Here is a 14,901-nt window from a genome sequence, read left to right as displayed (position 1 = left end):
CATGTGAATGAATGAATGACTCAAAGATCCTTATAAAAATCCATTCTAGGTGGGTCTCCATTGAAAAAAATTCAAAGGCAGAGCAAAAAGCACCCATTTCCCAATCTAGAAATCTTCCAGGATTGTGAACTTCAACTCCCAGGATTCCATAGCCAGAATGATCACTATGGAGAATTGTGAGAGTTAAAGTCCATACAGGGACCTTGTGAAGGTGGAAACCCCCTGGCACAGAACATTACCTGATGTCTATGGAGATTCTCAGTCATCCAGGTCGTGGTTGTCCCCAAAATGCTTTTTCAAGAGGCAACTGGACTTCTTTAAAGACATTTCACTTCTCATCCAAGAAGAAGAGAGCTGACGAAGCTTCTTCGATGAGAAGCAAAATGTCTTCAACGAAAAACCAGAAAGTCCAGTTGCCTTTTGAAAAAGCATCTTTGGGACAACGTTAGCTGACATGTGCTTTGCAGAAGATGTAATCTGAGTTTGGATCAACATTATCTTTCAACTGTTATGAAACCAAAGCGTAGGCGCTAGATTTTACTGTTAAAGCTATGAACAAGTCTGAGACCAACGTATCTGAAAGAAAGATTACAATCGTCTGGAGAAGCAGAACCAAAATACATATTTATGATGTCAAATCCTATATTTGAAAGAGGGACTTTACACAGAAAGTATGTACTGTGTATTATCTTTCTCTTAAATGTCATTCTTACTTAAAAAACTGTACAGTATTGCTTTAACCAAGATTTTACAGTATACAGGTAGTACTTGAGGCATGACCATAATTGAGCCCATAAGTAAGGCAGTTATTAAGTTACCATTGCTACATTTTACAATCTTTCTTGCCATGGTTGTTAGGTGAATCATTGCAATTGTTAGGTTAGTAACATGGTTGACAAGTGAATTTGGCTTCCCTATTGGCTTGTGAATTTGGCTTGTCTGGTCACAAAAGGTGATCATATGACCCCAAGATACTGCAATTGTCATAAATATGAGCTAGTTGCCAAGCATACAAATTTTGATGATGTCACCATGGGGATGAAAGTCACTTTTTTCTGTATCGTAACTTTGAATGGTCACTAAATGAATGGTTGTAAATACAGGAGTATCTGTAATTAGGGAAGGTCAGTATAGTATAAACATTTGCTTTCTGAAAATAATTTATATGATTTTTTTTTAAAGCAGCAGTTCTTTGGTCAAAATTAAATCTTAATTTTTTTTTTAACATAGTGGAAAGGCTGAGCTCATAGTGCTCGCTGCCAGTTTTTAAATATAAGTCTCCTAAACTTTGAAATTTCTTTATAAAAATAGCAAACAAATGAAACATCATATCCACAAGAATCTGCAAGATTCTTCTTTCCTGTTATGGACAACCACTTAAACCAACATTTAAGGAATTGGGGATAAATTTGTCTCCTCTTACTGATAATTCTCTAAAATAAGTTGGTTACTGTCTAAATCTTGGGCATTTACTAGCTTGTACAATTTCTTTCCCCTTGCTTTTAATTGCATACCATTTATCCCTGAACAAAGAGATATAATTACTTCAACACACAATTTTCTTTAATTTCAAAAGTCTAAAATCAAACTTGGGGAAATCTTGTGTATACGTTATAAATATAAACAGCTGCTAAGAGCTACAATGATGTGAATGCACTATTCAGGCTGTTGTAAACATCCATAATCCAAAGGACGAAAACCAATGCCACATCCAGAAAGAGTAAAATTCTTGTTAGCTTTGAGGGGCAACTTTAACATTTAAAATTCCTAAGAATCTGCTATATTTGCTCTGGTTACAGCTATTCTATTTTTTTCAGACTGAAGGAGATGTGTAAGAAATGAATAGTTGAATCGTGTTTTTCCTTTAGCAAAATACCCTTGAGATCCAACCAGGTTCTCGCCTCTCCCGATATATATATACTGTATATTAAAATTGTCTGGGAAATTGGATGCCATTACTTATTTATATTCTGAAAGCCTGCTTACAAAACAAGAGTGAAGCTGCCTCTGCACCAAATATGAAAAGTTGGATACTGCTTCTTGCAAATTTTAGTTAAAATGGTTTTAGTTATAATAACAGTAAATGACTTCACGGAATTTTGGGAAATATCTATCCCTATTGTTTTTACTAAATGAAATTTTAAATGTATTAAAATTAATGCATTGTAGCACTTTTTGTTAAGGACTAAATGAAGTAGGAGACCCTCAACTTGAATCTCCTTTGAAAGCTCCTTTTGATTGGGCAGATGATAAACATAGTAGCCAAATGGCCCTTTACACAACCTTGGCTCATGTGCCAGTTCCAGAGGTATCTGCAACAAAAGGCCTTAGTCACAGTTTAAATCCATGTCTTCATTGCCCAGCTGGACCACTGCTCCCCATGGGACAGCCTTTGAGGACCATCAGGGAGTTCAAGTTGTTTTAAAATGCAGTGTCCCACTTATAAGCTAACATATATTGGGCTTGTTTTTATCAAGTATCCAGGTCTAGGTTAATTTCTATGACCACACTATTCTACTAGAATCAGCCCAATTGATAACGATTGCTGGTTTAATCCCATTTTCTTAAAATTGGGGATTTTGTGTAAGGCTACATGTTATTGATATACAAGCAATTATTAACATATACATATGCTCATGGTAATACTTCATTAAGTTATAATGTAAATAATTTAAGTAATATAATTTAAAACAGAGGAGATGGGTGTTCCTGTGTACTCTAGAGAAACCTTTTATGTGTCTGGTTGGTTTAGCAATAGCACTATCACTTAGACTTATATATTGTATCACAGTACTTCACTCTGTAAGCGGTTTACAGAGTCAGCATATCGCCCTCAACAATCTGGGGCCTCATTTTACTTTCATTTGACCTTGAAATGACGGATGGCTGAGTCAACCTTCAGTTGGTGAGAACTGAAGTACTGCAGTGAGCTTGCAGTACTGCAGTACTATCACCGGGCCACCATTCATTCATTCATTCATTCATTCATTCATTCATTCATTCATTCATTCATTCATTCATTCATTATTTGATTTGATTTGATTTGATTTGTATGCCGCCCCTCTCCGGAGACTCGGGGCAGCTAACAGCAATAATAAGACAGCAGTATAACAATAATCCAATACTAAAAACAATTAAAACCCATTATAATAAAAAACCAAACATACATACAGACATACCATGCATAAAATTGTAAAGGCCTAGGGGGAAAGGGTATCTCAATTCCCCCATGCCTGGCAGCAGAGGTGGATTTTAAGTAGCTTACAAAAGGCAAGGAGGGTGGGGGCAATTCTAATCTTTGGGGGGAGTTGGTTCCAGAGGGCCGGGGCCGCCACAGAGAAGGCTCTTCCCTGGGTCCCGCCAAACGGCATTGTTTAGTTGACGGGACCCGGAGAAGACCCACTCTGTGGGACCTAACTGGTCGCTGGGATTCGTGCAGCAGAAGGCGGTCCCTGAGATAATCTGGTCCAGTGCCATGAAGGTTTACAAAATTTTATTTTATTTATTTATTTATTTTGTCAAGTAGGTATTGGTAGCATACAAAGAAATAACACTGTTTATATACATGATATTGGTACTAATAAGAGAGAAATCTGGGACAGGGTAGGACAGGTAGGCATGCTGGTGCACTTATGCACAATTCTTTCCTGTTATGGACAACCACCTTTTTTGGTAAAAGTTCTGGAAACAAGTTGTAAAAGGATATATTGTTCATTTTTGTAAATGAAGGGAGGAAGTTCTAAACCCCAGCTATAATGGGCTAATGAGGTGACTGGCCAGATGATACTGAATAAGGCATGAAATATTAGTTTCAGTGTAGAAATCTACGCAAACCTACTCACCATATGCAGTCATTGTCCCAACATAAGGTCCATCCACTACATTTCTATTTTCTTCCGCTAATGCTTTTATGTATCTTTTACTGAGATCCAGTATTTGTTCACGAAGCACTGAACTGCTTTCATGCTGAGTCTTCTGTTGAATAGTAAAATGCAGGAGCATCATTCCCCAAATAAAGCCAAAAGTCACCAGAAAGAAGCCAAGTTTCTGAGAGGACAATTTCCATGGAGTGAAGAGTGCCATGGCTGTTGAAACACTTCTGGAGTCCCTTGGAAAGATTTTGCAGCTCAAACTCACAGTGCAGGCCACACAAATCACAATTTTGAAGTTACAGATTCTGGCTTCTTAGTCAGCATGCTTTCTCCGTTCAATTCCATCCTGCTGCTAAAAGAAAAAAGGAACAGTGATTTCCTCCCCAGCTGGTTTTATATTTACTTATTTAACTCTACCTCTGAGTAGCATAATATATTTCCTCAGTGAATTGGCAACTTCCTATTTTATGACATGAGTAAAAATATCACAGTCAAGACCATATTTGGAACAGCATCAAAAGGTGTGTGTCACTAAATGTAGAATCTTATTTAACTCTACCTCTTTCAAGAACTTGAAATCAATTTAACAATATTTTCAGTTTTCATTTTTACAGACAGCTTTTTCACATGATAGCAACACAGTGGCATATTTTTAGGCGGATATGACTGCAAAGCATTCAATTTAATTTCAGTTTCATTATAAAGTCTGAAGTTTTGTTAAGAACAATGGCATATCAAAAAATGTATTCAGCATATCTTTCAAAAGGAAAAACAATTAGAATTTTTTTAAAAAGAGCTTTCCTTAATATCCTTTCTTAAATTTCAGTTTTTGAATATTTAAAAATCTCATTGACACTTCTCTAAAAATAACTTTGGAATGAATCTTGAATTTTCTCCAATTTATGTAATCTTGTTCGAAACTTCACTTTATAGATTGAATTAGACTCCTGAAGTGTAAAATAAATTTACATAATCTACCTACATTCCAGGGAAATTATACATTCATATCATAAATGTAAATAGCTACAATGGTCTGTAAAGGAGTCATTTGGGTATATTTTTTTATTTAAATGAATTCATATGGCTATCCAGCTCATAAAGCATCTCTGGGTGGACCTATAAGTCATAATATGTATGGCTAAAAAAAGACTTGGCAGTATTCAGGTACACTACAAGTTGAACGAACAGAATTTTGATTAACAAGAAAATTATCTAAACTATCTAAAATTAAGAATGATGATCCAGAAGAAAAAAGCTGAAGAGCCTGCCTGTTGACTTCTAAGTAAAAATTTCAGATAGTCATTGCCTTTATTCCCCTTCCTGAAATAGACCCTAGTTATCTGAAGTGCAGTCTCTCTAGCTGCCTGTTTTTCAGTTGTGTGGAGTATCCATATCAGGGGTGGGTTTCTCTCGGTTTGGAGCAGTTCGCCTGAACCAGTTGCGACCTGCTGGTGACATCATAATGACCTCACAGATCCCATTCAGGCAGTCCTGATGCCACCATCTTTTTTTAAAAAATTAATTAAATTTTAATTTAATTTAATTTTTTATTCTGAGCATGAACAGAAGCCGGGTATCCAGCACTGTGCATATGAGTGTGATCATGGTTTTGGCATTTTTTAAAAACATGGATTTTGCAGCAATGCACATGCGCCTGCAAGCTGCACCCACACGGCACTGAAGGAAGCGAACCAGTAGTGAGGTAAGTTAAAACCCACTCCTGATCCATATTATTAGGAAATTGTTGAAGACCTGGAGCTTAGAAAAAGATTAGGGAAAACCCAATTTCCTCCAAGCCTTCAGAATAGGGCAAATATGGAGCCTCCTTTTGGTTTTGTTATATTTTGGTTATATCTCTATGTGTGTGTATATAAATAAATAAAACCAAAATACAGTGGTACCTCTACTTAAGAACGCCTCTACTTAAGAACTTTTCTAGATAAGAACTGGGTCAAGATTTTTTGCCTCTACTTAAGAACCATTTTTTACTTAAGAACCCAAGCCTCGAAAAATTTCCCAAGAAATTTGAGAGCAGCACGAAGGCCCGGCCAGTTTCCTGCCATTCCCCCTTTAATCCCGGGCATCTCGGGCTTTTCTGGGCTGCCAGAGGAGCCTTTCAGTGACACTTAAGGAGGCTTTGGCAGCCCAGAGCGAACGGAGCGTTTTCCTTTCTCTTGGCACTTGGAAAGGGAATAAACCACTTAGCTGTGGTGACTTCCTCGCACTGCCTCCCATACACCCGGAGCGAGGTTTCCTCCCAGAGCGTCTGGGTGCGGAAAGGCAAAAGGGGGTGTTCACCTCACCTTCTTCCTTCAGCAGCAACTCTCCTCCTCCTCTTCTTCCTCCTCTTCCTCCCACCCAAATTCCATGCTTTTATTTCTTTCCTAATGGGTTTGCATGCATTATTTGCTTTTACATTGATTCCTATGGGAAAAATTGCTTTTACTTAGGAACGTTTCTACTTAAGAACCTGGTCATGGAATGAGTTAAGTTCTTAAGTAGAGGTACCACTGTACATATTGTGGTTTTATATATATATAAAAGTTGCTTTTTCAACTTTTGAACTTCCTTGTTTGAATTTTTCTTTTAATTAGTTGGTTTTTTAGTTGTAAGACACCCAGTCATTCGGGACTCAGACATGCTAAAAGTTAATTGAAATAAAATATAATATTTTCAACAAATAATTTTTACTTCCAGTAAGAAAACACCCACCTTATTTTTGTTGAGAATGTTATTGAACAATCAACACGGTAATGAATCTAACATAGAGGCAATTCCTTAATTGCACGATGCATTTTTAAATGTCTCAAATTTTCTGCTAAATGTATTTTTTTATATCGCTGAGCCCTACAAAATGAAATCCATCACAAAACATTTGTCCTATTATGTTTGCAACTGTACTGCCTTTTAAAGTAAAAGATGGCCTGCTTTCTGTAGATGGTACAACTTTAATGACCCTGTCCTTTAAGTCCAGGATAATAAAAGACTATTTCACATTAGACAACCCCTATAACTAACTGATTCCAAGATATAAATTGCAATTGGAAGAAATATTCCCAGAGAAAGTAGCTAAGTAAGAGGCTATATTTTTCTCAGGTGCTCTTCCCTCAGCTAGGTTAAGACACTAAAACACTAACAAGCAGAGCTAAAGCAGTTTTACAGTGATCCCTCGAGTTTCGCGATCTCGAGTTTCGCGAAACGCTATATCGCGAGTTTTCTACCCGGAAGTAACACCACCATCTGCACGCATGCGTAGATGGTGGAGTTTGCATTACCGCCGGGCAGATCAGCTGCTAGGCGGCCAAAGGAACCTTCCCTGGGTCTTCCCGCCGGCATGGGGGGCTTCCTAGCACCCCCCGAACCCCCAACCCGGGTTTGGGGGGGTGCTAGGAAGCCCCCCATGCCGGGGGAGACCTTTTAAAACACCCGTGCCGCTTCCCAGCTGAGTCCTGAAGCCAAGCGCAGAAGTTCGCCTTTGGCGCTTGGCTTCAGGACTCAGCTGGGAAGGGCGCGGCTGTTTGAAAAGGTGGCAGTCGGCCTGGGGGGCTTCCCAGTACCCCCCCCCAACCCTGTCTCCTGCCGCCGGTTTAGCCAGGAGAGGAGCGGCAAAGTGACTTGGAGGAATGGGAAACTCAAACCGCCCAGTTTCAGCTTTCCATTCCTCCACGTCACTTCGCCGCTCCTTCTGGCTGGTGGGGGGGGGGGAGTTAGGAAGGTTCTACTTCTCCCCCCCAGCCAAAAACTCAAAGCCTGTCTCCTGCCACACAGTTTAGCCAGGAGAGCAGCGGCGAAGTGACTTGAAGGAATGGGAAACTCAAACCGCCCGGTTTCAGCTTTCCATTCCTCCACGTCACTTTGCCGGGGGAATCTGGGAGGGAAGATGACGCGCCGGCAGCACAGGGGCGAGGGGTGGGAGGCAAAGCTCTGCGGGTACAGCCCCTTTCGGCCAAGCCTCCCCCCCCCCGCCAAGCAGCCAGGGAAGCCGAGCCGGGCGTGGAACATCGGCGCGGGAGGCAGGAGACGATCGGGCGACCGGAGCAGCAGCGCCGCCGCCGCCACGCCCGGCTCGGCTTCCCTGGCTGCGTGGCCGGGGAGGCTTGGCTGAAAGTGGCTGGAGCCGCAGAGCTTTGCCTCCCCCCCCCCTGTGCCGCCCGCGCGTCATCTTCCCTCCCAGACAAAAAGGCCACCCTTCGGCTCTGCAGTTTCAGTGGGGTTTCCCCGTTGCCCAGGGATTCCTGAACACACCACAGCCACCTCCGTTCGGGCGAAGGAATCCCTGGGCAACGGGGAAACCCCACTGAAACCGGGCGGGTTAAGCCTCCTTCGGCGACTGCGGAACTGCTTGCTGTCAACTTTGCACTGGGCAAAGAACTCTTCACCTCCCGCCAGGCACGGACGAAAGGCGTGGAAGTCTATTGTAGCAGCTGCTACAGCGGAGACATTTTGGGGGGGAGGCAGGAGGCAGGAGATCTGGCCCTTCACTTGCCCTCCCAGCAAAAGGCAAAGCCGCGCAGCTCCCCAGCCGCCAAAGGAGGCTTAACCCCACCCCTCTGTCCCACCCATCGCCCGTGGCCGGCAGAAAAGCGGGGATAGGCAGGAGGAGGTTATGCCGACCACGGGCGATGAGTGGGACAGAGGGGTGGGGTAAAGCCTCCTTTGGCGGCTGGGGAGCTGCGCGGCTTTGCCTTTTGCTGGGAGGGCAAGTGAAGGGCCAGATCTCCTGCCTCCTGCCTCCCCCCCCCCAATGTCTCCGCTGTAGCAGCTGCTACAATAGACTTCCACGCCTTTCGTCCGTGCCTGGCGGGAGGTGAAGAGTTCTTTGCCCAGTGCAAAGTTGACAGCAAGCAGTTCCGCAGTCGCCGAAGGAGGCTTAACCCGCCCGGTTTCAGTGGGGTTTCCCCGTTGCCCAGGGATTCCTGAACACACCACAGCCACCTCCGTTCGGGCGAAGGAATCCCTGGGCAACGGGGAAACCCCACTGAAACCGGGCGGGTTAAGCCTCCTTCGGCGACTGCGGAACTGCTTGCTGTCAACTTTGCACTGGGCAAAGAACTCTTCACCTCCCGCCAGGCACGGACGAAAGGCGTGGAAGTCTATTGTAGCAGCTGCTACAGCGGAGACATTTTGGGGGGGAGGCAGGAGGCAGGAGATCTGGCCCTTCACTTGCCCTCCCAGCAAAAGGCAAAGCCGCGCAGCTCCCCAGCCGCCAAAGGAGGCTTAACCCCACCCCTCTGTCCCACCCATCGCCCGTGGCCGGCAGAAAAGCGGGGATAGGCAGGAGGAGGTTATGCCGACCACGGGCGATGAGTGGGACAGAGGGGTGGGGTAAAGCCTCCTTTGGCGGCTGGGGAGCTGCGCGGCTTTGCCTTTTGCTGGGAGGGCAAGTGAAGGGCCAGATCTCCTGCCTCCTGCCTCCCCCCCCCAATGTCTCCGCTGTAGCAGCTGCTACAATAGACTTCCACGCCTTTCGTCCGTGCCTGGCGGGAGGTGAAGAGTTCTTTGCCCAGTGCAAAGTTGACAGCAAGCAGTTCCGCAGTCGCCGAAGGAGGCTTAACCCGCCCGGTTTCAGTGGGGTTTCCCCGTTGCCCAGGGATTCCTGAACACACCACAGCCACCTCCGTTCGGGCGAAAGAATCCCTGGGCAACGGGGAAACCCCACTGAAACCGGGCGGGTTAAGCCTCCTTCGGCGACTGCGGAACTGCTTGCTGTCAACTTTGCACTGGGCAAAGAACTCTTCACCTCCCGCCAGGCACGGACGAAAGGCGTGGAAGTCTATTGTAGCAGCTGCTACAGCGGAGACATTTTGGGGGGGAGGCAGGAGGCAGGAGATCTGGCCCTTCACTTGCCCTCCCAGCAAAAGGCAAAGCCGCGCAGCTCCCCAGCCGCCAAAGGAGGCTTAACCCCACCCCTCTGTCCCACCCATCGCCCGTGGCCGGCAGAAAAGCGGGGATAGGCAGGAGGAGGTTATGCCGACCACGGGCGATGAGTGGGACAGAGGGGTGGGGTTAAGCCTCCTTTGGCGGCTGGGGAGCTGCGCGGCTTTGCCTTTTGCTGGGAGGGCAAGTGAAGGGCCGGATCTCCTGCCTCCTGCCTCCCCCCCCCCCCCCAAATGTCTCCGCTGTAGCAGCTGCTACAATAGACTTCCACGCCTTTCGTCCGTGCCTGGCGGGAGGTGAAGAGTTCTTTGCCCAGTGCAAAGTTGACAGCAAGCAGTTCCGCAGTCGCCGAAGGAGGCTTAACCCGCCCGGTTTCAGTGGGGTTTCCCCGTTGCCCAGGGATTCCTGAACACACCACAGCCACCTCCGTTCGGGCGAAGGAATCCCTGGGCAACGGGGAAACCCCACTGAAACCGGGCGGTTTGGACTTTCCATTCCTCCAAGTCACTTCGCCGCTCGTGTCCTGGGTAAACCGGGCGGCAGGATACAGGCTTTGAGTTTTTGGCTGCAGGGGGAGGGAGTTAGGAAAATCCTACTTCTCCCCCCGCAGCCAAAAACTCGCAAGGTAAGGTTCGGGGCGGGGCGGGCGGGGCCCTTTTGTGCCAGTCGGGGAGGCGGCGGCGGCTGCAGCAGAGGCGGGCGGGGGAGGCCGGCCCGCCGGAGGGGCGATGCTGGCGGCGGAGACAGGCGAAGTCCCGCCCGCCCCCCGCCCGCTTGGCCCCGGGGGGCTGAAGGGAGCCAGGCGGGGGAGGGCGGGGGCTACTCGGTTCTTCCTCAGCCGGGGGTAGCCGGAGCGCCGGCCAGGCGGGGGCGGGCGAGGCGAGGGCTGCGGGGCGTGCCGGGCTCCAAGTTGCCGCGCTGCCTTTGTAAACCTGCCCGAGGGAGGCGAGGGAGCCCCTTTGTTGGCCGGCGGCCTGGCCGGCCCTTGGCGCGCGGTGCCCGCGGGGACTGCTGCGGCGGGGACTGCCCACTGCCTTCGCCCAGACCAGAGGCATCGCTCGGCTGGGTTTGCAGATCCGCGGAGGCATCGCCGAGGGCGGGCTGAGCGGCGCTGTGTTGGGAGCCCGTGCCGTGGGAGCGGGCGGCTTGGCCTCGCTGCGGCGGCGGCGGCTTTGCGGGTCCTCGCTGGCGGCCTCGCCGGGCGGAGGAGGCTGCGGGGCTTTCTAAAGGGAGGAAGAACTTGCTATCGAGCCTGCTAATGAAATCCAACCGGCGGAGGGTCTGAAATTCCACCCGAGGGGAAATGGGGGAAAAAAGCCCAGCCGGGAGCGCGGCGCCAGGCATTGTTCTCCGGACCCCTCCCGCAGCCTGGAGAGGGAAAGGGCCGCTGCGGGTTGGATTTCATTAGCAGGCTCGATAGCAAGTTCGATAGCGGCGGGCGAACGAGGCGAGCGGCGGGCGAACGAGGGGAGTGGGGGGCGAACGAGGGGAGCGGCGGGCGAACGAGGGGAATGGGGGGAGAACGAGGGGAGCGGCGGGCGAACGGGGCGAGCGGCGGGCGAACGGGGCGAGCGGCGGGCGAACGGGATGTGCGGCCGCCGAACGGGGCGAGCGGCAAACGGCGGGCGGGCATCAGCGAGGATCCGAGGCGGCGGGGAAGACCCAGGGAACGTTCCTTCGGCCGCCCAACAGCTGATCTGCTCGGTAGCGCGGCAGCAGCGAGGAGCCGAAGATGAGGTTTCCCCGTTGCCCAGGCAAAGGGGAAACCCCATCTTCGGCTCCTCGCTGCTGCCGCGCTACCGAGCAGATCAGCTGTTGGGCGGCTGAAGTAACCTTCCCTTGGTCTTCCCCACCGCCCACACGCAAACTTCACCATCTGCGCATGTGCGGCCATGAAAAAATGGCCGCACATGCGCAGATGGTGTTTTTACTTCCGCACCGCTATATCGCGAAAAATCGAGTTTCGCGAGGGGTCTTGGAACGGAACCCTCGCGAAACTCGAGGGATCACTGTATTTCATATGAATTTTAACATCTAAATATTACTTCAAGTTAACTCAATGCGGAGGAGGATGATGATTTTTGTTTGCAAAAATATTAGGTTGCAGCTATTTAGCTGTAGTGTTGCAAAAGCTTAATGTGAAGAGGCCCCAAGTACAAAACAGAAAACATTGCCCAGAATATAGAGCAGTGATGGAGAACTTTTTTTTGCTCAGGTGCCAAAGGGGTGCGCACACATGCAATGGTACGATGGCATGTGCCCACACCCATACTGCAATGGCCTCCCCAACTAACCTCAGATTGTGCCCCCTTGTTATTGTGTTCACTTTCCTATTAAAAATACTTCCCTCCTGAACCTTATTTAACATATTTAAATGATTCGATCATGTCCCCCCCTTTCCCTTCTGTCCTCCAGACTATACAGATTGAGTTCATGAAGCCTTTCCGAATAAGTTTTATGCTTAAGACCTTCCACCATTCTTGTAGCCCATCTTTGGACCTGTTCAATTTTATCAATATCTTTTTGTAGGTGAGGTCTCCAGAACTGAACACAGTACAGTAGTCCCTCGCTATATCGCGCTTCACCTGCCGCGGCTTCACTTCATCGCGGGTTTTGAAGTCAGCTTCATTTGAATGATTTTACCACACAAACAAGCGCTAGAATCCCCCAGCGGGACTCCCAAATGATGAGCGGGGTGGGGACTGAGCTCCGGTGGAGGCCCGTCCCCTCGTTCAATCCCCCTCGCCAGTGCCGAAAGGAAAAAAAAGAAAGGAACGCGACGCGGCGGGGATTTCCAGACTGGGCTCGAGGGCGGAAGAGGAAGTGCTCAAGGGCGGAAGAGAGAGAGAGAAAAAAAGAAACAGCCGGGGCAGCTCACCAGGGACTTTACAGCCGGGGCAAGGCAAAAAACACAACATTTGGCCGAACTGCTGCAAAGAACAGAGTAAGTAGTAGTGGGGGGGAAAGGTTAGCCGGCCGTTGCTCGCCTCCAGGCATCCGGAGCTGGTGGGAAGGAGGATAAATTCCCCATCGCGGATTTCACCTATCGCGGCAAGGTCTGGAACGTAACTCCCGCGATAGGTGAGGGATTACTGTATTCCAAATGTGGTCTCACCAGTGCTCTATACAGCAGGATCACAATCTCCCTCTTCCTGCTTGTTATATCTCTAGTTATGCAACCCCAAAAGCCATTGTCTTTAAGATACAATGGTACCTCTACTTATGAACTTAATTAGTTCCGTGACCAGGTTCGCAAGTAGAAAAGTTCATAAGTAGAGGCAATTTTTCCCATAGAAATCAATGTAAAAGTGAATAATGCGTGCAAACCCATCCCAAAACTCACCCCTTTTGCCTTATTACTGCCGGCATTCAGATCCTTGTTCGGGGGCAGGTGGAAGAGGCGGGTGGGGGAGCCTCATGGGCAGATTGAAACACGTGGGAGGCTGTCTGGCTTGTCAGCCAGCAGGGCTTCCACCCTCCTTTTAAGTTTTCGGTGGCAGCGGCAGGCAAAGGGGAATCCGGAGGAGTCCCTTCAAGGTGCCCAAAGCAGTGGGCTTTAATTCCTCCTACCTTCCATCCCTGCAGACCCTTGCCAATGCCTCCCTGCCAACTGCTCGAGGAAGAAGAGGAGAGTGGAAAAGTTGTGAGGGATGGCAGAAGGAACCACGTGAGGAATAGAAGGATGCCCATGGGGCGGGGTGGGGAGAGCCAGGCAGAAGTGGAGGAGGGCGCAAGGCAGGGTTTATCCTCAGCCTTGCTCCTGAAGGCCAGGCCGCAAAGCGAGTGTCTGAGCCGCCATGGTCTTTTGGGGCAGGCTGCATCATGGAGGTCTCCACGTTTTGGCTACTGAAGGCTTCGGCGCACAAAATGAGGTAGGAGGAATTAAAGCCCGCTGGTTTGGGCGCCTTGAAGGGACTCCCCCGGAGGAAGTGGGTGCCAGGCACGGAGTGAGAGACAGGGAGCCTTGTCTGAGGTTGAAATGCTGGTCCTTGCTACAGCCGGGATTCACTGCCTCCGGGCTGCTGCCTTAAGCAAATGGGAAATCCCAGGCACTTCAGTTGGCAACAGTTGGCGCTGGCAGTCCGGAAGCAGGGAATCCCTGTGGCGCGGCAGTCACAAGGAAGGGGAATTCCTGCGGTAATAAGAGAGCGCACGCACCCAGACTCGGGTCAGTAAGGTGAAAATGGTTCGGAAGTAGAGGCAAAAAAATCTTAAACACCGGGTTCATGTCTCGAAAAATTTGTTAGTAGAGGAGTTCGTAAGTAGAGGTACCACTGTATTTCTGAAACATATTTCTCTTGGGACTCACATGCACAATTGTGAAGGATGCCAGAGGCTTTTGTTTAGCAAGATCTGCTGGATTAAAGATTCTCCCCCTACCCAGGAATTAAAAGATACTATCTTATATTTTTCAAAGAGGTTTATCTGATTTGGGAGCCCTTCAAGCATGTGGGCCTCAGTTCATAAAATTCCTTAGTCTGACCATGCCTGAGACTACAGTACTACAGTTGAAAAATGTCTGGACATCGCCTGGGTGAAGAAATCTTTTATAAACAAACATTTCAAATGTCTTTTTTTTTAACAGCAACTAAAACTCCTCTTATATCATCTACCTGAAGTACAGAAGAAATCTGCAGAATATCCAATAAAATGGCTGAAAAAAGACAATTGGGACAAAGGTGGGAAGGTCAGTGCATTTTATTTAAATCTTTTCCTCTAGGGAAAAAAAAGATTGCCTTTGGGTAAATAGTGTTTTTTAGTTTTGGCTCATGATATATTTAGAAAGTTAGCTCAAAATAGAAATGATTTTTTAAAATTGCTGGTTATATAAAGTGAGGAACCGTTTTAAACTGACTCTTAAATTAAGTCTCTAATCAGATTGGCAACAAAAGAACAGAGTTTTATCTGGATGATCAGCAGGAAACCATCATAATCACTTAAATAAATTCTGAGAAAGTACTCTAGCTTAGAGTTTTCTTACAAATTAAACTCTGCATTGTTTCTAACAAAGATCTTAATGCACCCACCCATTGATAGGCAAGTTTTTCAATCCTTTGTATTCTATGATTCTGATCATTATGCGCTTCTTAAATCTTATTGTCATTATTGCTCAGCTCCCAAACTACTTGTTATTTGGTTTTAATACCAAGAG

General features: G+C 47.5%; 2 protein-coding genes across 5 annotated transcripts in view; both read right to left on the bottom strand.

Annotated features, from left to right (window-relative positions):
• The window catches only part of MGAT5 (alpha-1,6-mannosylglycoprotein 6-beta-N-acetylglucosaminyltransferase), a 148,600-nt gene that overhangs the window by 71,708 nt on the left and 61,991 nt on the right, over positions 1-14,901 (bottom strand). For 3 of the 4 annotated variants that reach the window (XM_070731355.1, XM_070731361.1, XM_070731367.1), the window contains exon 2: positions 3,843-4,224. In XM_070731355.1, the coding sequence (XP_070587456.1) occupies positions 3,843-4,083 (241 nt within the window). In that variant the 5' untranslated portion in view covers positions 4,084-4,224. The remainder of the gene's footprint in view (positions 1-3,842; positions 4,225-14,901) is intronic. The other variant, XM_070731370.1, reaches the window with a different exon arrangement.
• Positions 1-14,901, bottom strand: part of CCNT2 (cyclin T2) — a 365,293-nt gene that overhangs the window by 304,577 nt on the left and 45,815 nt on the right. The window lies entirely within an intron of this gene.

The sequence above is a fragment of the Erythrolamprus reginae genome, chromosome 1, assembly GCF_031021105.1.
Source record: "Erythrolamprus reginae isolate rEryReg1 chromosome 1, rEryReg1.hap1, whole genome shotgun sequence".
NCBI classification, from domain to species: domain Eukaryota; kingdom Metazoa; phylum Chordata; class Lepidosauria; order Squamata; family Dipsadidae; genus Erythrolamprus; species Erythrolamprus reginae.
Note: the sequence above shows the minus strand (reverse complement) of the source record. Positions and strands in the feature narration are given on the sequence as shown.